Genomic DNA, 25,058 nt, shown 5'->3' on the forward strand with positions numbered 1-25,058 from the left:
GCTGAAAACTAGAAGATCCTGATGAAAAAAGCGAAGACACAAATGCAAAGACGTACTGTGCTCGCAGATTGGAAGCACTGAACTCATGAAATGCGCACACTATCTGAAGACATCTAGATTCAATGCAATCCCCATCAAACTTCCAATGGCAGTTCTCACAGAAAAAGAATAATCCTAAAATTTGCATAGAACGACCCCAAACTGCCCCAGCCGTCTTGAGAAAGAAGAACAGGGCTAGAGACAGCATGCTTCCTGCTTTCAAACTCTAGCACGATGCCTTAGTAATCAAACAGTATGGTACTGGCATAAAAACAGACACATAGATCGAGGGCAGAGAATGCAGAGGCAAGAAATAAACCCTGAACCCACGCGTATACGGTCAATTCAGTTACCACAAAGTTGCCGAGGATGCACAATGGGGGAAGGATGGCTTCTTCAATAAATGGTGTTGGGAAAACTCAACAGCCATGCGCACGAGAGTGAAACTGGGCCACACCGTCTTACACCATACGCTCATGAAACATCAAAAAATTAATCAAAAAAAAAAAAAAAAGCAGGTCGCTTCATTCACCATTTGAGACTTCAGAGGAGTACAGCCTCTTTAAGGTGGTTTCCTCCTCCACAAATATTGAAACAATGATGGAGTTTTTACCTCCATGGGGTTTCCACTAGGCAGACACGTAGCCCGGCGGTTGGTACACAGTGCGTATTTAATAGCGATCATCAATTATTGCCTTTTAACACGGCCATTCTACTTCCATTCCGATAAAAACAAAATCATACTGTGGGCAAATACAAGGATGTCCATATGAAAATGGAGACTCCCAATGACAGCTACAATGTGAACCCTCCACCACCACTGTGACCATTAAGAGAAAAGCACACGTAGCAATGCTCTTCAAGTGTCAAAGTTCAATATAAATGACATCATAATGAATACTGATAGTCCACACCCGGAGCTGGGCACTCTTCTAAGAGCCTTTGATGTAACAATCAACTTAATCTTCCCAGACACCTACAGGGAAGGTCTGCGATCATCCCCACTCTAAACATGAGGGAACTGAGGCAGGAGGAGGTTCAACAGCATCTCAAGGTCACACCAGCAGGTTGGTGGCATGGCCAGTTAGCTGACACTTATTTACATAAAAACCTTGAGGATTAGGCCCTAAAGGGCCAATGGGTACCTGGGAACTTCTTTAGATTCTATTTTTCTCAGGTTACTTCAATGTGTATTTTCTAAATAGCCAATTAAGATTTTGGTGTTTAAGGAATCACACCAGAATTGGCCCCGTGCCTCGGGTGTGGAGGCGGCACACACAGGTTAGATTCTCACTGGGAGCTGGACATGCCCCCAGGCTTACAAAGTCACAGGAGGGATGGATGGCCCAAGGGCAGCTGCCCCTCCCGGGGCCCCACGGTGAGCATTCACACGCTCGGGGTCCCTGCCTTCCCTCTGTTCCGGTCCTAGCACGGCCAGTGTCACCTAATGGCACTTGGGTAAAATGAAGCAGATGGGAGCCATGTGTCAGCTGGCTTAGAAGGGCTCACCCAGCATGGCCCCGGGACAGGGCAGGGGGCCCACAGCCGTAGAAGCCCTTCCTTGCCCAAGAATGATGGCATTTGGCAACATCCTACCTGCCGATACCAAAACTGGTCCACTCGTTTGCCCCACTGTCAAAGGAATCACATCAGATGGCAGGAAAGACAAGATGGTTTAAAAAAAAAAAATCTTATGCATCAAGCAAAGGTCAGAGCCGCAACTCCAAGACGTGGGCAGGCATCAAAAGCCACTTGAACACTCTTTAGAGTCCTCAGGGCCACACTTGACATTGGTGACCTTCACATCCACAGCATGAGCTATAATTGAGAGCAAGGGGAGCCACTGCACCAGCTGCTGGGCTGAGGGCCAGGCCTGGCTGACAAGTTCAGGGAGAACAGCTGGAACTGGGCAGGAGGTCCCACAAGAACACAGCTGAGGGCCTTAGGCCTCTGAATAGGGTTGCCAGATTTGGCAAATACAAATTCAGAATGCTCCATTACATCTCCATTTCAGACCAACAACAAATTTTTAGCGGAAGTATGGCCCATGCAATATTTGGTACGTATTTATAGTTTAAAAAAAAAATCACTCATTTATCTGACATTTAAATGTAACTCCGTGTGCTGGGTCTTACCTGGCAGCGTTATCTCTGCAGCAGTGACATTTAAAATAAAAGCCGCCTTACTTCCCCCTCTGCAAAAATGGTCTGCATAGACAGACCCCTACACAGAAGCAGACCATGGTTGAGGATCGGGCCGAATGCTCCACCCAGGTTGGCAACCTCGAACCAGCCATTCTCACAAAGCTGCATTCAATCCCCAACTCATCAAGGCCTCCTCTAAGGTCACTTTGCCCGCAGGACGCCTTTCAAAGCATCCCACAGTGAATCCTGAGGGCCTACTGGGTGCTGGATGCCGTAGCCAACAAAGAAATAGAGGGATAAGGTCTGTCTGTTCCCCCTGGGCTGACATTCTAGAGAAGCTGAGAAACTAGAAAATCTCACGTAGTGAATAAAATCAACAAGACCAAATGACAGGTGACAGGGAGGCCACATTAGACCTCAGGAAAGGAGGCTGAGGGGACTACACCTAAGCTGAGAGTCATGTGATTTCTGGGTGGAAAGTTACTGGTTAGTGCAAAGGTCCTGTGGCAGAAGACAGAAGCAAAACCACAATCGGTATGGCTGGAACAGAGAGAACAAGGAAAAAGATGGTGGTGTGTAAGGTGAGGCTGGAGTCAGTGGGTTTTCTAAACCAGAAAAAGGAGTTGGATTTTATCCTAAGTGCAGAGAAAATCCTTGGAGGGTTGTTTTTTTGTTTTTTTTTTTTCATGTTTATTTTTAAGCATGAGAGTTCATGAGCAGGGGAGGGGGAGAGAGAGAGAGGGAGACACAGAATCTGAAGCAGGTTCCAGGCTCTGAGCTGTCAGCACAGAGCCCAAAGGGCGGGGGGGTGGGGGGGAGGTTGAACTCACAGACTGTAAGATCACGACCTGCGCCAAAGTCAGAGGCTTAATCGATTGAGCCACCCAGCCGCCCTAGTCCTTGGTGACTTTTTACAGGGACATAACCGATTCAGAGATGTACACACCGCCCAGAGAAACACACAGCATCACAGGCCAAGATCAGGGCTAGGAGGGCACAAACGAGGCAACTTCCGGGTGCAAAATGTAAGGACACCCTCACTCTTAGCTTTGTGCAAGCGCTGACTCTCAGTGGTCCCACAGCCCCCGCATGGAAGTCAGCTGGCCCAAAGTCACAGGACAGAGAGTGACCTTCCCCTGCCTCACCCTATCAGCAAACCTGCTCTTTCTCAGCCCCTGCTGCTGGAGGTGGAGGGCAGGCCAGAAGAGAGAAACTCACTTTGCGCTCCATCCGTCTCAGGCACAGGCCGCTTCCCCCTGGGCCGGGTGCTTCACCCCCCACCCGCCAGCCTCTTGGAAAGAAGGGGCAGACCCCGGGCCAGGCGGCCGTCTTGGAGCAGAGGCCTCCTCCGGCTGAGCCACGGCCAGGCAAGGCTGTCGGGGGCGGTCTGAGGCGTCCAGGCTCCTAGCCTGGAGAACCCGCGCCCTCAGGACCCGACGGGTCAGGAGCCGGACACCCCACCGCCGACCCTGCCTCTCTGCCTTCATCTCACACCTGAGTGGGGGCTGGGGGTCCAAGCCACCCTCTTCGGGGCAGGGAGCTCGGGGACCTGCTCTACCCACCCCTCCCCCAAGCGGTCCGTGGCCTCCACGTTCCTCTTGACGCCCATTGGCATGAACATGGGAGGACCCCACCCGCTCACGCCCAGGTGCCCAGGAGGGTGGCCCGGCCTGTGTCCGGAAAGCAGTGCGCGCGCGCGACCCCTTACCCGCGGGGGGGGGGGGGGGGGGGGTTGGGGTACGGCCAGCACCCACCCTGCACGGATTATGAGTCTCCCCACAGGTGCACACGGCTGATAAAGCTCGAGCGTTGAAAAAAGCAAAGCTTATAAATCACGGGCAGCAAGGGATGCAGGACGATTAACAGCAACATAGAACAATTATAACAACAACCTGGAGGAAATGTCGTGGGTGCGCTCGCGCGCTCTCAAACCGCCTCAGGGCCCTGTACTCACCCTGCCCCTGATGACGTAAGCGGGGAAACGCCTACGTGACGTGACGGCGCCCCCGGAGGCGCATGACGCCCGCGTGACGCAGCGGCAGGCTGCTCTGGACCTGGGACTTGACGTCAGACGTAGCACCCGCTTCCGGTGGCGGTTGCCGGGGCAACCGGGACGCGGCCAGCGTGGAGTCTGCGCCTCGGTGCGAGTGCTGACCTCAGGCGACCCCAGGAGGGATCGGAGGACGCTGTCATCCCCGCGCTGCCAGCTGCCGCAGCCGCAGGCCATGCGGGGCTCCCTGCTCCCCATCGCCGCCCCCAGCGCCTCGCTCCCGGTCTCTCCCCCAGGGGCGCAGGTTTAAGGATCTTCCAAGCACCCGGTGGGTGGGCGTCTCTGCAGCCCGCTCCCCAGTCCTGGCGGTGACTGGGCGCCAGGCACAGCCTGACGCTCAGAAAAAACACTGGAGAAGCCGGTTAATGCAAACCCCAGGGGCGCCCCTGATTCACTGGTCTGCCTGTTTGCAGACATGCTACGGCCTTTGCCCGGCGTTAAAGGTGGTGGACTACGCAGAACTGTTGGCCAGGCAGGTGGCCGAGACCCCACCCCACCCCCCGCCCCGCCCCGCCCCCAGGGATTCTGATTCAGCAGATGTGAAATTGGAGGCCAAGAATCTCCCCTTGAACAATCAGTCAGGTGATCCCTGAGGCAGGTAAATTCACTTACCTTTAAGCAAACACATAGTAGCTAGAAATCAGGAAGGTGGGCAGGGTGGTCATCCCCTTGTACAAACAAGGAACCAAGGCTAGGCCAGTGACGTGCTGGAGCGAGCAGAGTTGGGATATACGTGTATATATATATTTATATTTATATAATTATTGTCGAGTTAGCCAACATACAGTGTATATACACTGTACTCTTGGTTTCGGGGGTAGATTCTCGTGACTCATCGCTTACATACAGCACCCGGTGCTCATCCCAGCAAGTGCCCTCCTCAATGCCCATCATCCATTTTCCCCTCTCCCCCACACCTCCCATCAACCCTGTTTGTTCTCTGTATTTAAGAGTCTCTTATGGGTTTGCCTCCCTCTCTGTTTGAACCTATTTTTTTCCCTTTCCCTTCTGCCATGGTCTTCTGTTAAGTTTCTCAAGTTCCACATAGGAGTGAAAACACAGATCTGTCTCTCTCGGACTTATTTCACTCAGCAGAATGCCCTCCAGTTCCATCCACGTTGTCACAAATGGCAAGATACCATTCTTTCTCATTGCCAAGTATATTCCATTGTATATATAAACCACATCTTTATCCATTCATCAGGTGATGGACATCTTCACCCATACTTTCAAACCTCTGCTTCTCTTATGGCCAGTCTGGGGCAGAGCAGAAGTCCAGTAGCTGACTGCTATGTTCTGGGGAGCTGGGGACTGACCCGTGTTGTACACAGTTTCTACCCGCAGGTGGCTTGAGAGCTGGAGAAACCAAAGGGTGACATGAGAGGCAGCAGCGAGAGGCAAGTAGGAAATACTGAACTTTGGGCCGGAAAGGGCTGAATCCAATCCCCAGTCTACATCTGCCAGCTGTGTGGCCCTGGGCAAATGGCTTAATGCGTCTGAGCCTGTTTCTTCACCTGTGAGATGGCTGTCGAAGTACCTGTCCTGCTGGGTTGCTGTGACAGGAGAGGGAATGTGTGGGGAATGGTTGGCACATGGTAATTCTCAGTAAACGGCCCCTAGAACAACAGCTGGAGTCAATGCTGCAGAGGTAACAGTTGCCAGATAAGAGCCAGCGGACCTGTTAGATACGAGTTCCTATAAACAATGAGTGATTCCCTTTTCTAAGTGTTAAGTAAGTCCCAAATACTGCACGAGTACATCCAAACAAAGGGATATCTGGCCATAGAACGGAAGGAAGCGATGTATGCTGCAACCTGGGTAAGCCTTGAAAATACTATACGAAGAGAAAGCAGCTGGTCATAAAAGATCACATGCTGCGTGACCCCATTTCGGTGGAATGTCCAGGAGAGGTAAATCTACATGGATAGAAAGTAGATTTGTGGTTGCCTAGGGCTAGCGGCTTGGGGAGAGAGGGGGAGTGACTGCGACTGGATAGGAGGTTTCTCATTGGGGTGACTGAAAATGTTGTAAAACTGAATGCAGGGACAGCTGTACAACTCTGACGACTACTAAAAAGCACTGATTTGTACAATGATGTGGGTTAACTGTATGGTATGTGAATGTGAGCTCAATAAAGCTGCTCAAAGAATATATGTACGATCACAGAGGCCTTTCTAGCCTTAGTGAAATGGCTTAACTAACTAGCTGGCAGGTGGAAGATGGTTTTGAAGGCAAGTGACCCTACTCACCAGGTAGGGTTTTCCACAGTGAGCTTCCTCGAAACCTCGGCTTTCTCTCACGGCTGGAAGGGGGCCTTCAAAGCCACTTCATCCCACTCCCACCCTACACCCCGCAGAGATCGCCGAAATGGAAGACACAAAACACAGAGACCAAAACGATCACTCCCAGGCTTGTTCCTTACAATCGCTTCACACTTTTATTGTTACTTTTCTTCACATGGCAGATACAGAACCGTCCTCTTCCGTGATCCAAACCCACGCCCCAAAACCACCACTGACCAGCAAACACCACTCTTTAGAAGACCACCCCCGTTGTCGCGATCGGAACACTCGTGTAACCCTTTCCACTAGTCTGAGAGGGTGGAAAGCTGACCGGCACTTTTGCGCATGCAAAAACGAGTGGCCCCCAGCCCCCAGCGACATTTCCTGGAATTCACCATCGGCTGAAGGTGAACTTTCGAAGCTTTGGGTTCGTGAGCCTTCCTTGCTGCTGAAAGGGGAAACCTTCCAGAACGGAGAAGATGAGTGTCGACATTGATGGGACAAAATCGTATCGTGAGGATAAGGAACAGCCACAGCTTTCCATGCTTGTGAGGGTTAATTTTAGGAGTGGGCAAAAGGATTCCAGCTTATGGGAATTTACAACAAACAATGGTGTGTAGCTGGGTGGCAAATGGAAAACTGGGATGCAGGCCAGCCATCGGCACTTTTCTGTCCATGTGAGGATCTCGTGAGACCTTTCTCCCGGACCATGATCAGACCCTACACTGCAGCCAGTCGACTGAGTAATTAAATAACACAAGTTATAAAACTTTAAAAAGGGGGCATTTACAGTCAGGGACATAAATACGTGCTTTTAAAAGTGTCTACGTACATATTTACAGAGTTGCAAGATCAACCATAGTAGCCCTGGGGGAAAAAAAAAAGTCCCTTTTTGTGTGTGACCACTCATGTTCTCCCAAGTTCTCTCCTTCCACTGTGGGTCTGATACATCACTACTGAAAACGGAGCTGAGAAAACAGCGCCAGAGTGGTCTCAGACATCCGTGTCTGGGGTCTGCCCCAAAGGCACAAAACCCAAGACCCTCACTGAACTGGGTCCAAACTCCTAGCTCAGCTCACCCGTTTCTCCGAGACATGGGCTGTCCCTGCACAAAGCAGGGGCCAGCTCCATCGTTCCCTGGCAGGCGACTGGTGGCCTCTAGAAATCTCTTCTTCTTCCCCCTGTGCTTCTTAATCCTCCCGCTTATCTTCATTTCCCAATTTTTGTTTGTTTCCCTTTTCAGCTAATTTGGGAAGGTCAGTCGCTAACGTGTTGATGGTCCCAAGTGAGGCAAAGAAGCACTGGGGAGACCTCCCCCTCCTGCCACATGCTGTCCCATCCCCTGCCTCTCCCAAGGGGGCAACCAGGTCTGCAAATGGGGACGGGGACTTCTCTCCCAGATGCCCAGGGACTGACTAGAATTTCGAATCTGGAAACGACTCAAGCCAGCAGCTCAGGCAAAGAAGGGGGGTTTTCGAAGTGCGCAGGCCAAGGGGGTCGACAGCAAGGCTCTGACGTGTCTACACGCCGTTGATTCCCAGAGACGTTGGAAGGCTAGGGAAGGTGGGGCGGTGAGAAAGGAGACTCAGCCTCCTCCTGAAGGCCTTCCTCGGACAGGCCTAGAACTGACCCCTGAGCCAGACCACAGTCCCCACCATGGCAAAAGACAACTCGAAAAAGCAAAAAGCAGGATCAAGGAGCTCTTGAAAAATTGCATAGTAGGAGAGGCCCCACCCCAGCAGGAAGGCTGAGCTGCAGAACACGGTCCCAGGGGCTGCACCCACGTGTCGTCCACGCTGTGGAGTCAGCTGCCTTCCTGCCTCCCTGGGGTTTGGGACCCTCGTCTGAAGACCGCACACGCACACCCACGCACGCACACACTCCCTCCCTTTCTCTCGCAGGCTCGTAAAACTGGAATAGGTCGGTACTCCCTGCGGGGCAGAGGGCCAGCCAGTCCCTTTGGCTTCACTGACTCCAGGTCACTTCAGGTGCTGAAGGAGAAAAAGAAAAGAAAAATGGTAACAGTGGCCGCATCCTCAGTGCCTTCCCTGGGCTGCTGAAGCACCATCTCAGTTCTTCTAATGCAACAATTTACTGACATACACCACGCGTACAGAAAGAAAGCACAGCATGATGAATTTCCACCCGTGTAACCAGCACCCAGATCAAGAAACATGACCAACCTCCCCTTAGCCCCCAGCCCAGGCTCCTTTTTAGGACAAGCACTAACCCTCACCCCCAGAATAACTACCTCCCCTCGATCACCAGGGATTGATTTTTGTCTGTTTTTTAACTGAAGTAAATGGAATCAACCAGCACACGTCCTTCCCGTCTGGGCTTCTTCCACAGGGTGCATTTGGGGGATTCATCCCTTTGGAGCCCGTGCGTGCAGCTCTGTCCACCTCCTTGCTGAGAGATTCTACCGCAGGATCCTACCACTTTCATCTGGCTGGTCCCCACCAGTGCACGAGCGGGCAGCTTCCGATCCGGGGCCACCGTGAGGGATGCGGGCGGCTAGGACTCGCTTATCTACGCCTGGAAGACACGTGTGGCGCCCATGCGTGCCTATTTGCGCCAAGTGGAAGTGCTGGCTGGTAGGGTGTGCACGGATGACATAGGAGCTCTCCCATGCGTGTGCACACACCCGATGAGTGTCTCCCTAGTGGTGTAACTGCTGGGTCCCACTTCAATCAATACTGCCAAAGGCTTTTCCGGAGTGATTACACTATCACCTGATTTCATTCTAATGGTCCCGATGACCCTCGTGGCAGGTGACACTGATCCCCATCTTGCATGGAAGAAACAGAGGCTCAGAGAGGGCAAGCGGCTTTCACCAGGTCAGGCTGGTAACGAGGGGCAGAGGTGGGGCTGGAACTCAAGCCGAGCCCACCCCAGAGCCCACGTGTGCCTTCCGTCAGAGCGAATGGCTTGGGCTGCGTGCCTCCTGCACAGAAACCCCACTCACAGTACTTGACCACAGAGCCAGGCTCGTGAGTCAGTCCTCAGTAACTTCTGCTGCGCTGGGCAGAATAGGAGCATGGCGTTGTGCTGGGCCAAGTTCAGGGGCTCCGTTCTCTCACCCCATGGACCCGGTCATCATTCCTGTAACTCCTACTCCTACTCCAACTACGATTCCTCTTCCTACCACTACTCTGATAACTCAGTGGGAGCAGAAACAGCAGGGCTGATTCAAGGCAGGCTGACCACACACCAGCCACTTTCCTAAGGGCGTCTCACCTACTAACCTACGCAGTCCCTGCAGCAGACCTATGACACAGGTATACCATTAACCCATTTTGCAGATGGGCAAACTGAAACGCAGAGAAGTGAAGTACCTACCAGGACTGTTAGAGCCAGGATTCGCTTCCGGAAAATGCACACTTGACCACGATCCATCCCAACCCCCACCCCCCGAAACCTCTTGATGGGGCTGGAAGGAGGGCTGCTTGCAGTACAGGAGGGCGCCTTCAAGAGAGGGGGCCTCCCCTCCCGGCGGGGGCCCACGTGTGCCCAGGCCCATCCCTGCACAAGCCGGGGGAGAAAAAGAACGCAGAGACAGGGGCCAGCCATGGAGTGGCCTGCATGTCCTCGGGCTGGTGTGGCTGGTGTTATGTGTGTATTACCTGTGGGTCATCGAGCAGGACCCACAAAAGAAGCCATCTTGCCAGTCCCCAGCCCGGGGGGCAGCCCTTCAGGGAGGGGACCCCAGCAGCAGGGGCCGTGGGCTGGACCACTGGGGCTGGAGCTGGGCAGAATTTGCTAGAGGGGAGCTCTCTTATCAGGGAGGCGGGCAGGGGGAGACACCCCACCCACCCCACTCCTGGGACCCCATAAGAGGCCAGCGCTAGGAAGCCTGCCCCGAGGCCAGCGACAGCTGAGGGGAAGATCACGGAGGCAGCCAGATGACTGAGAGGTACCAGTCCCTTCCCCGGACGTCCCCTCGAAGACCCCGGGGCCCAAGTGCAGCTGGCCCCAAGCAACAGAAAGAGACAGAGGTGGACAGGACGTGCAGGGGCAGGCTTCACGCTGGACTGGGCAAGGTGGCATGTTTTATACCTGAAAGCGAACAGAAAGCTCTGGGCTTTGCCCATGGCACCGATAAAGCCCAGAAAAGGGAGGTGCCCGCAGACAACAGTCACAGGAGAAAAGCCGAGATCCTAGCTCGGTTCGGACCGTCGAGTAAAGTGGCCAGAGCCTCTAAGCCGGCAAGAGCAACAGGTGAGGGGCAGTCCCGGGGCCTGGGCGCTTCCAGGATGTCACCCGTTCCTCAGAACAGACCCCACTGCACACACAGTCTCACACGGGATTTCAGGGGACAAGCGTAGGCCACTTAAAAAGTCCACCATCCATTCTAGGAGTCAGACGACTCAAGTTCTGCCCCCAGTTCTGCCAACTGCCTCTCTGTGACCTACACGCCCTGCCCACGCTAACATCCCTTGTCACAGCACTGAAAAAAAATATCACTCTGGAAATGTGTTAAACACGGCAATGGGCTGAACTGTGTCCCCCTCAAGATTCATATGAGGAAGCCCTCACCGCCCCCCCCCCCCCCCCCCCGCCCCGTGTGATGGGATTAGTGCCCTTACAAGGAACACCAGGGCCTCCTCTCTGCACCACGGAGGATGCAGCCAGAAGATGGCCTCTGTAAGCCGGGAAGAAGGTTCTGGTGAGGACCGTGCCGGCGCCCTGACCTGAGACTTCTGCCTCCAGAACTGAAAGAGACAAATGTCTGCATGTTTAAGCCCCAGTCTGTGGTATTTTGTTATGGCGGCCCAAGCAAGACAAACAGGATAAATAAGGTGTTCTTTTAATTTGTATACACGTATATGTATCTATAGATAGATAGATCTATACAGATAGATCCACAACAGGCTTGTTGTAAATACAAATTAGAAACATAAAAAAGTTCAAGACTTGAAGGGGCAAGTTCCAGTCACCTAGAAATTAGGCCATTCAATTCCGAATGCTCACTGTTGATGGGCGAATAGAGGCTGTTAACTGCAGATGCTAATTACATTGGGCTTCTATTCACCTGAGCACCTTGCCGGGGAAGCTGCACCTGTTTGAAAATAAGGGAAGACAAGGCATACTTCCGGGGTCATGCCCTGGCCCCTGGGCAGAGCCCGAATTAGCAACGCTTGGCAAACACTGTGTCACCACCAGAGACTGCAGTGGCCAATGGACGCACCCTGTCTGCGGACGGATCAGCCCAGTCGCACCTGGCTCTCCTTCAGGTTGCAAAGAACACCTCCAGCGGCCACCACAGGGACGTCCCGGGCCCCAGAATTATCCTGGCACAGACTCCCATTCTCTGGGAGACTCCAGCCCAGCCTCTCGTCTCCAGGCCCCAATCTTCCCATCTGTAAGATGGGAGAGGGGAGGGACGATCTCCCGGGCCTTCCAGCTGGGTGCTGTCCTAGTGTCCACTTCAACTCTGCTCCCCAACATCCCCAGCTCAGGGCCGGGAGCCCTCTCAGGAGCCTGTGCTGGAGACGTGGGCTCGGTTCTGGCTCAAGACAACAGACTCTCTGGGGAAAGTGGATTCTGTTTCCGTTCCCCTCCCCGAGCCCCAGAGAAATAAAGCCAAGCCCAGAGACTCCAGCAGCTTCAGGAAGGAAGCAGTGAGTGCACTCTGTGGGCATCAGGGCAGGTGGAAGGGAGGAAAGTAGAACACAGAAGACCCCAGAGTTTCAGAATTCAGCCCATTCTCGCCTTAAACAGCGATGTTCTCATTCTGAACAACCCTGGCTGCATTAAGCAGGCATCCGCAAACTTGAGTGCGCCCCAGAATCACGGGGCCACCTGCTAACACAGATTCCCAGGCCCTGCACACCAAGGATGCTTTTTAGCAAATCTGGAGTTGCACCTCGGGGTATCTTTAGCCGGTGCCCCACTGCACAGGTGCATGCAGTCCTCCAATCGTTTCTTTAGAGGCTGGTCTCAGGGACACAAGGAAGGAAGATGTGCCGTGTCACCAACACAGAAGCCCAAGCCTACTCGAAGTCACTGGCAAAACCCAGCCTTCCCCTCAAAAGATGGAAAGTCCGGCTCCTATAAGTGAATTCAGGTTTTACCATCAGACAGTCTAGAAAGAGACTTCTGGTTCAACATAAATTTAACCTTTGTATCTTACAGAAAAGTACTACTTTCACTTTCAAATACGTTGTGCGAATAAAGACTACACGATCTTTTCTGGGCTTAAAGCCTCTGGAGGTCTCGATTAATGCTGGTTATTGTTGCTGTTCTTATTCAATCAGTAACAAGAGCTAATACTTACCTGATGCTTTCTATGCGTCAGGCGCTGATCTACATGTTCTGCGTACACGTGACCCTTGTAATTCTCACAACCTATGAAGTAGGTCACCCCCACTTTATAGATGTGGAAACTGAGGCTCAGAGAAGCTGAGTATCTTGCTGAGGTCCCACCGCCAGCAAGTGGCAGAGCTGGGGGCGGGGTCCAGGGTCTGCACCTACCTGCGGGAAGGCCCCGGGCTCCACCGGGCACACACCAGGCCCACCCTCTTCCCTGCTTCCCAGCCCAGCCCAAAGACCCAAGCCCCAGCCCTCCCGGGCCCCAGAGCCGCCCACGCAGTGCCAGAAGCTGCTCCACCCTCCTCGTACCTGTCAGGGAGCAGGCGAAGTGTCTACTCTTTGAAGAGGGGTCCCTGGAACTGGGCTGCAGCCGTCGCCTTGACATTCCTACACTGCCTGGTGATGTACGGGGCGGCTGGAGGAGGACACCGGGACGCCAGGCGGAGACTGTAGCTGTTGGGGAGAGAACGACACACACCATCACCAGGGGCCCACCCCGGTGCCCCAGACAGCACCCCGAGGCCCACGGCAGGCGAGCTTCAACGACCCGCGGGAGCTCCACCGCGCTCCGCCCACCACCTTCCGTCCCCTTGAAAGCGATGGCGGAAGCATCCGCCAGCTGGGTGCCGAGACACGGCACTCGGCAGGGGTGTCCTGGGCCCCCCCCCCCCCCCCCCCGCCCACCGCAGAGGGACGGGCGAGCTGGGGGCGTAGCCCTGCTGTGCACACAGCGGCTGCACTGTTTCCCCATCTGCCTTCCCAGGCACGTCCTCCCCTCGGAAGCATCTGGAGGCTCCTGGTACCAAGGTGCCTCCAGCACCTGCAGCGGGTCCTCTCCAGGCCACTAACGCTGCACTTGGCACCTTTCCCAGCCTCGCTGCGCCAAGCACGTTCATTCCGGGAATCTCTGAGCCCGGATCGTGGGACACAGGTCCGGCCCTATCTGCTACCACAGCCCGCTAAATTCGATTATTCTTTCCCAGGGAAGCCTTTAAAACTTTTCTTAAAGGTAGGTAACGTAGACCACGATTCCTCCCCTCCCTTCACCCGGCAAACCCAGACTCATCTTTCAGGTCCTGGCTGGGATACCGCTTCCTCCGGAAAGCCTTCCTTCTTTAACCCCTGGGTGAGGCATCTCTTCTGCAGGCTCCCGCTGCCCCCTGGGGCTTCCCCACCACAGCACTTGTTCCACTGAGTCACAATTGCAACATAACGGATCTGCCTCCCTCCTGGCCCGTGAAATCCCAAGGTCAGGGCTTCTGTCTCGCTTGCGGATATATCGTAGCACAACCCACTCAGCACAACAAAAACAAGTATGTGTTGACTAAGAACCACACATACGCCGGAAGTGTGCGAAGTATTTACGTCCATCAACTATCTCCCTCTACGTACAACCTATCAAGGCGCATTTACTATATTAGCCGTAATTTACAGAGAAGGAAACAGGCGCAGAGAGGTTAAGTAACTTGTCTCAGGTCCCAGTTCTGTCCCCAGACGGAAGAATGGAAGTGAGCAGGCCCTCCGGACAGGAGAGGTGGAAGGTGAGGGGAGCGGGAAAGCAGGAAGGGTGAACACTCCGGGCACATCACCTGCACCGGGGGTTGGCCCGGAGCCAGCTGTCTGAGGGAGCGAGAGATGGGAATGGGGCCAGTCTCGAAGCTGAAACATCAGGGTTTGGATCGGTGGTTCTCAACAAGGGCAAGCATTTGCCAGTGTCCAGAGACATTTCTGGTCGTCACATCGCAGGGAAGGGATGTGGCTACCGGCGGCTGGGGTCGGGGATACTGCTAAACGTTCCACAACAATCCAAACGCTAACAGCATCAAGGTTGCGGCAGGCAGCCACCAACAAACACCTATTATGATACACGAAGTAAGCGAACGCGTAAACAAACAAACGTATAAACAGACAAATGAGAATCTGGCCCCCAAGTCAAGACGCAGGGCTGCCCCCGGGGTGAATTCCTCCCCCAAGCTGTGCGATCGAGGCCCGTGGTCAGCTTATTCTACTATCCGAGCAAGATTCAAGGCAGAAAACTAAGACCCAATGCTCAGCGGCAAGCCTGTGCCCCAGATGGACCACCAAAGCCCCAGGGTCACGAGGCCCATGGGGTGGCCTGGGGGCTGGCTGGTACCCCAATGTGAGCACAGCACCGCGGGCAGCCGACCCGACTGTGGGAGAGACAGTCAGCTGGCTGGAAACCTGGCCCACCTGCACGCCCCTGTCCTGGGACACCGCGGATCCCCCTACACTGTCCCCTCTCTGCAGAAATGTCTCCAATGGAGGGGAGCAGACCCTGCATCATCAACGTCTACGTCTCCCTCTGTCACCATCATTACCCATCTACTGAACACTCAGACACCAGGTCCGTCAACGATAACTGCCCTGGCCTCCCAGCCCTCTCCAGTTGGCCGCATTTCTCTGCTCCCTGGCACACCTGTTCCACCCTCAGGCTCCTGCCCACCTGCGGCAACCACAGCCTTGTCCGCTAGGGGGCGAGCTTTCTCCCAAACCCCTCCCTCGGCATCCATGTGGTTGGAGAGCTTACATTGGGGGGTGGGGGCCAAAGCGCCCGAAGGCAGGCCCCTCTTGCCACCCCTCAGCACACGGCCAGGCCCAGCAGCAGGCAACGCCAGCTGGCACACACACATCCCCTGTAATTCCCAAGTACTTTCTTTCTCTGCTATTATCTCTGGACCCTCCCGGCAGCTCAAGACGTAGGGAGAACAAGCGCTTTTTATACCCATTTCACAGACGAGGACACTGAGGCTCAGACAGATTCGGAGACTTTCCTGGGGCAGCAGAGCCCAGCCCTTTCAGTTCCATGGACCACAATTTCTGGGAGACACCAAGTCACCACCTGGATGTGTCCTATTAAGACTGGGGCAGTGATATCCAGCAGGACACCTGGTCACAAAACCCTTCCAGTGGTCAGAGAACTCTTGAGAGCCCGGGGGCTGCCCAGAGCTGAGATGTCAGGTGCTGAGAAACAGCATCTCGGGAACCACGTATCTCTCCAGCTCCCAGCAAGGTAGCAGTTAACACACAAAGACCTCCTGACTCGAGGTTCCCACTCTCTAGCTGTGTGACCTCGACAAGTCAGGGGCCTCTCTGGGCTCTGGTTTCCCCATGTGCAAAGCAGGGGCAGCCGTTTCATCCATTAAATTCAGAGGAAGCTCTTAGCGCGAGACACGCTGGCATTCTCCAGCATCCACCAGCACGGTGTCTGCACTGTGGCAGTCGGCGGGGACGTGGGCGCCTGCCAAGTGACACTGCCCGAGGAGGGGGCGGCACGGCCGTCAGTCCCGATCCTCGTGCCCACCTGCCTGCCTCCCAGCCTCCGAACCTCAGGACACCATCCCTGCTGGCCTGGAGGCAGAACGGGGCTAGGAAGAGCCCTGGGACCGGGATGTGAGGTCACTGGCCTTCGAAGAATTCAGGACACGGGGGAGGCACCTGGTGCCGTGACGACTGACGTGGCAGATCAGAGCAGGAGGCGGGCCAGGCCCTCCCTCCACCGGCCAAGTCCCTCCCCCTCCTCACTGGCCTCCTGGCTCCTACGCGGCCTCCCCTGCCATCTTTCTACAGAACAGCAAGCTGCCCCTTCCCAAAAGGCACCCTGGATCATGACACGCCCCTGCGGCAACTGTCAGTCCTGGGCTCCCAGCACAGTGACCCCGTTCTCGTTCCTCGACACACAGCGGGGGGGGGGGGGGAGCGCATCGCCTCCCGGACCCCTTGGGCTCCTGTTACCCGGGCCGTGCTGGGCTTGCTTCAACACGTCTGTCCTTCCATCTGTCTGCACACAGCCCTCCTCCTAGAGGCCCTCAGCCCCGGCTACTCACGGGGAGGCCGAGTCTGCGCACCAGGCCCGTGGCGTCAGCGTCTCTGGGGGTGGCAGGGGCGTCGGTACTTGTGAGCTCCCCAGTGATCCTACCCGGGGCTGAGGAAGGCCCCCCCAGATCCTCATGGGGCTCGCCCCTCCCTCACGGTCTTGCTCAAGGCCTCCCTCCGTCTGAAGCTGCAACACGGCCTCCCAATGGCCTCCAGGCCCTTTTCCTTTATCATGTTCAGCACCATCAACACACTCAGAGTCTACTGGGTTGCTCACTGGCTCCACAGGGGGCTTCTCATCACTGACGCATCCCCGGCACCTGGACCTTCGCCTGGCACACAGGAGGGGGTCCACCACCGGCCAGGTGCTTGGCCAAGGAAGCTCTGGGAAGTAAGACAGTTCTTGATGTCACCCAGTCCGCATGCGACTTAGTGCGGCCGAGATGGGAAAAACACCCAGGTTCGGAGGGGGTCTGATGCCAGCGCAAGGCCAAGACTCGGGCCCCCAGGCCACCCCGTTCTCATTCAGCCCCCACTGGTTTCTGGTAAAGAGGACAGCTGGACACGTGGGTCTACAGGCAAGAAATAAAACTGAAAAAACAGGAATCAAGGCCACGGCTGCGAGAGGATTCCAAGAGTGGAAGGTTCCGGTTCAAGGACCCCTAGGACCTACCAGGGTTGGTTTGTTTGCCTGGGCCATCTCCACAAGCTCATGGGTCAAGGCGAAGGCGCCCCGTCCCCTCACACGGCCTTCCTGGAGCCCCGGGGAGGGGACTCAGCAGCCACACCTGAGCCTCTCTGGGGCCTTCCAACAACAGAGGGTGCAGGGACCAGAGAGGGAGTCAAGTGACAATGAAACAACTTTAAAAAAAAAAAAAAAAAAACAGGCAAAGGCGATCCAATCACTGAACAAATAGTTTAAGGACACAGAGAGGCAATTTGCAGAGAAACCCCAAGCTCATGAACAGCAAAAGACGCCGTTGTCCAAGAAGATCACTGGTCAGACTGGGGACGTGCACTGTAAGCTCGGAGCCCACAGGTGAGGGAGGGTGGCCGGGCCAAGGACGGCCCCCATTCCCTGCCACTTGGGGGGCCGAGCACCCCGCGCCACCTCCTGAGGGCCTATTCAATTAGTCGGAGCTACTAACCCCGACCTCGGGGATGAGTGGTCACTGCGGCTCAGCACGTGTGAACGAGGCAGACAGAGCAGGGAGCACGGGGATCACACCTCCACCTTCCCCGGCCACCTCCTCAGTCAGAAAGGGAATAAACGAACAGGCGGCAGGCCACACTGTAGTGATCCCCACGGAGAGAAGTGACGTCGAGGAGAGAGCTCAGGAGTGCACGGCGGGGGCAGGCAGGGCCGGCAGGCGGGAAGGGAACACCTCACAGAACCATGTGCGTCAAACCCGAAGGCCGTGGGAGACGGATCTGCTTGGACACCCGGGCCTAACCTGGGCTGGGTGGTGCGAACGGTACGTGCAAAGGGCCTGAGGTGGAACTTGCCTGGAACGTGAGAGAAGCGGGGGCAGAAGGAAGGGTCTCGTGACCCCCGAGTGAGGTGGGAGCCAGGTTGTCCTTCTGGGCAGCAGACGGACATGACCCGGCACGGCCACTGTGTTGGGCACAGGCCGTAGGATGACAAGAATGGAAGTGGGGAGGGGGAGGGGCACCAGTTAGGAAGCGACTGTCGTCATCCAGGTGGGAGAGGATGGGAGCTTGGACCCCGGGGTGGCAGTGAGAAGCGGCCGACTCCAGGGACAGTTTGGAAGTGGTGCAGACAGGATTTGCTGATGAACCGGATGTCAGGGCTGGGGCGGGGGCCAGGAAGACACTGGAGTCTGGACAGACCCCGGGGGCAGGATGGTCTGCCTTTAGCCAAGATGGGAAGATGGCAGGAGACGCTTCCGAGAGAGATCAGTTTGCACGGATTCCATTTAACGTGTGTACTCGACCCAAAGGAGAGGTCAAGTGGGCGGCTGAAATGAAACTCAGAACTCCGGGGTTGGTCAGCATCTGGGGGGTCCAGATGGCTCAGGAAAGGGAAAGGGGCCACAGAGAGAAGTGCAGGGACCCAGGACGGGATGTGGGGGGGGGGGGGGCAAGTGGTGACCTGGGGAAGCTCGGAGAGAGAGGTGGCAAGAAGGGCCAGCATGTCAAGGAAGGGGGAGCATTAAATATCTACTGTCGCCAAAGGTCAAGGAGGCCAAGACGGAGAGCCATGGACACGTTCAGTGGCCTAGAGCCTGCTGGTAACCGTGGTAACAGCAGCCTCCAGGGCACAGTAGAGAAAAACCCCGAGTGAGTTCACAAGAAGAGGGTCCAGAGAGCTCCCTCAAGGAGAGCTCGGTCAAGGGGGGGGCCGACGGGTCCGAGCAGAGACCCCCTTCCTCCCGCGCCAGTCAGGAGGGATGTCCTGGAACGCAGTCCCCACAGCTGGTTAGGCCACACAGGAGTCTTACACAACTCTCCAGAAGTTCTCGGGAGTGCAGCTCACTCGAAGTCACTGTGTCACGTTCTGCACTCTTGCCAGAGGTAAAGGGGAGGCAAAGTGCGTGGGAGCCCGTGCGGCAGTAAGACAACCAGAGACGATGCTGAAATTCCCTGGAGGCTGGGTGCAGCCCCCTGGTCGGGGCTGTGGATGCCACCGCCTGCTTCCTGGAGCCAGCCACCAGCCATTTCCAGGAATGGTGGCACCTTTTGACTCCACCTTCCCTTCCATTCTGGGGAGGTCCTCCCACCCGAACGAGGCCCCAGGCCGGGAGTCAGAGGTAGGAACAGGGACACGGCACTGGGATGCGGGAACCCGAGTTTCAGCCCTGATCCACTGCTGACTCGCTAAGTGGCCTCTGGAAAATGCCTCCACCTCTCTGAACCTGAGCCATCCCACCTATAAAATGAGTATGTCAAGCAAGAAAAACTATGCAATAGTATCGTTTATTGAGCACCTACTAAGTGCCGGGAGCTACCCTGGGTGCTTTATGGGAGCTCTTCGAATACTCCCAGCAGCCCTTGGAGCAGGGACAGGATGATCTGTGTGTTACAGGGAAGGAGACAGGTTCAGAGAGGTGAACGTCCAAACCACATTCTCTTAGCCAACCGGGGTGCAACCAAACTCTGAATCCAGGACCATCTGACCCCAAAACCTGGGTGCCCCTCCCTGACACAGTTCTTGTACCGATGGGGACCAAAGAGCTCTCTTCAATATTCCAAGAAGCCAAACGGGACAGCCACCCATGAGGACAGAAGTTGGGCTTTGGGCTGAACTGTGTCAGTTCAGAGGAACCCTGGCATCAGGAGGCAGGGACGGGGCGGGGGGGGGGGGGGGCGTAGGGAATTCCAAACTCCCATGCTCACTGGAATCACCTGGAGAGATGGAAACAATCCTGTGGCTGGAGCCTCAGCCCTACAGATTTTAATTCGGCTGATTTGCATCCCAGGCACTGAAAATTTTAGAAGCCAACTCTGAGAGCCACTGGTGATCTGTCTCCTCAAAGTGTGGTCAGCAGTCCCTGCGGGCCTGTTAGAAATGCAGCTGCTCAGCGCCCCCCACCCTGCCCCCTCCCCAGCGACCTCCTGGGTCAGAACCTGCATTTTAATAAGCTCCCTGGGGGAGCATGGGGCTAGTGGACACCTTCAGCAGGGAGTCGAGTGCAGGCCACTAGGTGGCTGTGCCTAAGGAGGGCCTGGCACCAAAGCCTGAGAGAGGACCGTGGAGGTGGCCCTGGAGGGACAGGGGCAAAGGTCTGAAACCACTGGCCTCCAGGTGAATGTGGGGGTGCTGGTAGGGAGGCCCGCAGCTAACACTTAGGGGTGGGCAACGCCAGCCCGGCCCCCTCTGTGCTTAGATGGTGTTTTCACTCACTATTCCCTGCAACCACGTGAGAAGGGTTATCGTGCCCTTTCTCTGGCTGAGAAGACACCACAGAGAAGTTAAGTTACTTGGTCAGGGTCACACAGAGAGGTGGCAATAGATGGGAAAGGGGGAAGGAGGGAGGGAGGGAGCCAGGATTCACACAGATCTGACCCCAGAGCTGAAGTCGGCCTGCGGGCACAGATCCTCCTTCCCTCCCACCAGCTCTGAAGGAGGCCACGTGCCCGTGCCGGCTGCTGATTTGGCCACCATGCATCCAAAAGACCAATTGCGCCCCTGCTTCGTGGGGCTCTCACGCCAGGACCTGAGGTCTTCAGAGGCCATGATTTCCCCAAACCTGTTTGGCTTGAACTCCGAATACCCAGCATGTGACAGCTCATAACGCAAGCCAGTCGACAGGAAGGCTGGCCCGGCCCGCGGTGACCTCAGCCAAAGGGAGCTGCCAGCGGGGAGATCCCTGCCGTGGTGGCGTCTCCTGCCCTGGCAAGACTAGGAGAGGGGCAGGGGACCCCAGCGGCCATGCCAAGCAGCCCTTCACTCTCTGTGAGGAAACTGAGCCAAGCGAGGAGGTCACTCACGCAAGATCACACAGCAAGTCGTTCTGCAGAAGCAGCGAGGGGACACAAATGGCAAAGAAGGGCAGAAGCCCCAACGGCCTCGGAACGAGGACTGTGGGAGGCGGGTGCCCCTGGGGCGAGACTGAACTCCAGCCCCAGAGAGCTCCATCTGTGCTCAGGTCTCACCCACCCGTCTGCCACCAAGCCCGGCACAACAGGTGCCTGGACAGTGTTCCCTGAACAAGCAAACGGCAAACCCAGAGGGAGCCCAGATCCCGATGCAGTTCAACCTCCACATGGCTTGAAAACCCAATCCACCCAGAAAGCTAACTTCCCGGAAGGCTTCTCTCACTGCCAAGGCCCCACCCAAACCGTGGGACCAGGTCCCCCACTTTTATGACAATTCTTTGAACCCGACTCTGCAGGCACCACACCTGCAGAGCACAGCCAACAGCCCCAGCCGAGCCCTCGCGGCCCCAGCAGGACAGATGGGGGAGTGGCTCCTCATGCAGACACCTGTCACCGCACTTTGCTCTGGCCACCACCCAGCTCCATCCAGCACGCCCCACACGCCGTCCCTTGTCCCCTCTCACCGAGCAGAAACAGGCTGCTTTCCTCAACAGGAAACAGCTAAGACCAGGAGGGAGGCCGAAAGGAAGCGTGAACAAGACGGATGAACACACACAAAGCAGATTCCCATCTCGGGACAGAAACGGGTTGATAAGCCTCCCCGGAGGGCCGGATGGAAAAGCTCTTTTAAACGGCAAAACTCTGTAAAAATGCGAAGACTTCATTATTACGGCCATTCCGTCTTTTACAGTTGACACGGGCCAAAGAAAAAGAGACTAAGTCAACTCCAGGGACAAACCCCTTGCATGGTTTGGAGTCGTGGGGACCAAGAGTCTTAATTAGCCGGGTGTGGATCTGCCCTGGTAAACGGGGTTTCTAGATGTTGCTGTCTGGTGCCCATCCCAGGACACTAGACAAGAGGTAGCTACCTTAGAGGGGAAAGCTTGTGGGAGCCAAAGGGGTTCTTGAGCTACCAAGCTGTCTCAACCAGCTCATCTTGGGAGGCCTGGGTTGCACCACAGGAAAGGCATGGGTGTCCTGTGCCGGAACGGGGCACAGGTCACCAGTGATGACGCAGCCCGCGGGGCAAGGGCGCCGTGGACCCGGGGCCTGGAGGCCTCATCCTCAGAGAGTGCAGGGGTCTGGGTGGCAGAGTCTGCTCAGGTACCTGCCCCGTCTCCCGGCTCTGTCCCGCCATTCCCGAAAGCCCTCACCCTGCATTCTGGCTGACTCAAACAGGCTGGAGTGAGGAGGGCTGGGCCAGTTCATCCTGTTTTACAGACGGGCAAGCAGAGGATGCCCGCAGGTGCTGGAAGACTTGGGACCCAGGCCAGCCGACTCCACTCCGGGCTGCTGGGCTTCCCAGGACTGTGTGCTTCATCTGATGTGTGAACCACTCGTTCACACAGGCTCCCTCCCTGTCGGGGACAGACGCCCGGCCCGGCAACACCGGGGAGGCCTGGGGACTCACAGCCAGGTAGCGGCAGACATGGAATGAAAACCTTCCTAATGTTTCTTCCGTGTAACCGGCATTTCCCCAACCAAGGTTCAGTAGAACAAGTTGCCCCAGATGCCACACGTGTCATTACCACCTGCGTCACGGCGGCCAATGTTTCCGTGCTTGCTGTGTGTCGAGGGCTGTGCCCAATGTTTGACGGGCAGTCACAAACTGAATCTTCACGAGCCCTTTACGAGATGGGTACTGCTCCGTTTTATACACGAGGGCCCAAGGCACAGAGAGGTTCGGCAGCTTGCCCAAGAACGCGCCCCTGGCAAGAGGCAGAGCTGGGATCAAAGCCCAAGCCATTCACCTCCAGAGCATGGGCTCACGAAGCCATACAGGTGTGTCCGTGCGGAATTACTGGGCCTTTGATGTGCTCACAGGAGGTATAAACTCCCCAGAGGAGGACGCACGCCATCATGGACTCCAAACTTACTTCCTCTGCCGATCTGGTTAACTAGCTACTGAGTGCCTGCTCTGTGCCAGGTACCGTGGGACACAGTGGAGAGCCAAGCAGACATGCCCTCTGAAGACACAATGAGAAGTCTGCAAGAGGATGGCTTTGATCCATGTGAAACCTCCGGGAGGGCCTGCTAAAGGGCAGGCGTGTGCGTGCACACACACACACACACACACACACACAAATTTAATTTAGCCTCTTTGAACAGAAATTTCCTAAAATCAGCCATATGAAGAAGTATGTCCTGAATTTAATTTAGTATAATCAGTTGGCAGTCAGGTCTGGGCCTTCGTGGGGAGAGGGCCTTGAGACTTACTAAAGTGTATCAGTATTGCTCAATCAAGCACCTATTATACACACACACACACACACACACACACGCGCGTGGCCCTGTGCTAGGCCTGGGGGACACAGCAGTAAACCAAACAGACCTCCTCTCTGCCCCCATGGGGCATGTGTCCCAGAAGGGGAAGGTCATTATTTGCATAACATAGGAATACATAATTACAGAGTGTGAAAAACAGAGGCTACCTGAGCGCTCAGAATAAGGGAACAGACCACAGAAACACTGTGTGTGTGTGTGTGTGTGTGTGTGTGTGTGTGTGTGTGTGTGTGCGCGCGCGCGCATGCGCACAGTTCCTGTTGACACCCTGAGACTTGGGTATTTTGGGATTTGCTTCTCTTTACCACGTTGCCTCTTGTGTTACTTTATGGGGTAGGGAGGGAGGGAAGACAAAGCAGCATAGGTTGTAGAACTTACTTTACCCCCTGGAAGAAGAGACAGGACTTCCAGAAGAGGGGTTTCTGTCCCTGAAGGCCACTGCTTGGGGAAGCGGGGAGAACTGTTACCACAAGTTCTCACCCCCGAATCTCCCCTGTCCTCTTGTACCTGGGTCTCAAAGCAAGTTTTACACGAGGGAACTGGGGCAGTCTGCAAATCTGAAGAAGACCAGGGCAGGAACTCGCCCAGTGTCTCTACCCTGGGGCTTCTCTGAACTGTGAACAACGGACTTTTGCTTTTCCAAGGCAGCAGATCTGACAGAATGTGAGCAGCCGAGGCCAGTGCCTGCATCTCTGACGGGGTGGCACTTGCCTTGCTGCAGATGGTTTTCAGACAGAAACAGCCCTGGGGAAATAGCAAGAAACCTGGGGATGCCTGTGATGGAGATGCCTCCCCGGATGAGTCAGGGGGCGTCTCCACTTGCCGCACAAGCCCAGAGACGGTCTGGTCTGTAGCACACGAAGCCACCCCCGAACCGACCACCGCTGCCGCCATCAGAAGCCACACGGGTCCCCCGCACACCCTTGGCCCAGAACACCTCCAGGCCCTTCCCGATCTCCCCAAGCCTTCAACCCCGGAGCACCCCCAGACTCCGTTCTTGGGCGTCTCCTCTTTACCTACGCTCGCTCCCTCGGGGATTTGCAATCTCGTGGTTTTGAGTATCGTGTGCACTCTGAGGACCCCAGAATTCACATTTCCAGCCGGGCCCCTCCCTCTGAACTTCAAACGGGATACTCGACTACCCCTTCCACGGCTCCCCCTTGATGGTCTGAGAGCATCTCAAACTTCACCTGCCCAAAACTGAACGCCCCGCACACGTGCATCCCACATACTGGCTCTAATTACAGTCTTCCACCTCCTCACTTAAGGGCAAAAAATAAATAAAAATGCACCTGGGTGCTGGAAGCATAGGTGAAAAAAGCCTGTCGTCATCCTGAACTTCTCTCCTCCAATCCCCATCCAATCCTCAGCAAATCTCATGGCTCCCCCTTCAAAATATATCCAGAATGTCCCTGCTAGTCATACCTCCCCTGCTACCCTCCGGTCCATCCACCATCACTCCCGAGCTGGGTTACCACACTGGATTCCCAGTCTGTATTTCTACTCTTGGCTCCTTCCAGTTCATCCTCACCAGATGAACAAAGGAGACTCTCC

General features: G+C 55.6%; 1 protein-coding gene and 1 long non-coding RNA gene across 9 annotated transcripts in view; one reads left to right on the forward strand and one right to left on the reverse strand.

Annotated features, from left to right (window-relative positions):
- Nucleotides 1–1,112: 1,112 nt before the first annotated feature.
- Nucleotides 1,113–7,003, forward strand: LOC128775905 (uncharacterized). The gene is made up of 2 exons (XR_008420868.1): nt 1,113–1,417; nt 6,698–7,003. It is a non-coding gene; the product is annotated as an uncharacterized LOC128775905 (long non-coding RNA).
- A 1,198-nt stretch (nt 7,004–8,201) lies between these two features.
- PRDM2 (PR/SET domain 2) overlaps nt 8,202–25,058 on the reverse strand; it is a 121,750-nt gene continuing 104,893 nt past the window's right edge. For all 8 annotated transcript variants that reach the window (XM_053898939.1, XM_019461887.2, XM_053898936.1 and 5 more), the window contains 2 exons: nt 13,137–13,280; nt 8,202–8,506 (listed from right to left, as the gene is read on the reverse strand). In XM_053898939.1, the coding sequence (XP_053754914.1) occupies nt 8,481–8,506; nt 13,137–13,280 (170 nt within the window). In that variant the 3' untranslated portion in view covers nt 8,202–8,480. The remainder of the gene's footprint in view (nt 8,507–13,136; nt 13,281–25,058) is intronic.

This window comes from Panthera pardus, unplaced genomic scaffold (genome assembly GCF_024362965.1).
Source record: "Panthera pardus isolate Hobbes unplaced genomic scaffold, ASM2436296v1 HiC_scaffold_11, whole genome shotgun sequence".
Classification (NCBI taxonomy): Eukaryota; Metazoa; Chordata; class Mammalia; order Carnivora; family Felidae; genus Panthera; species Panthera pardus.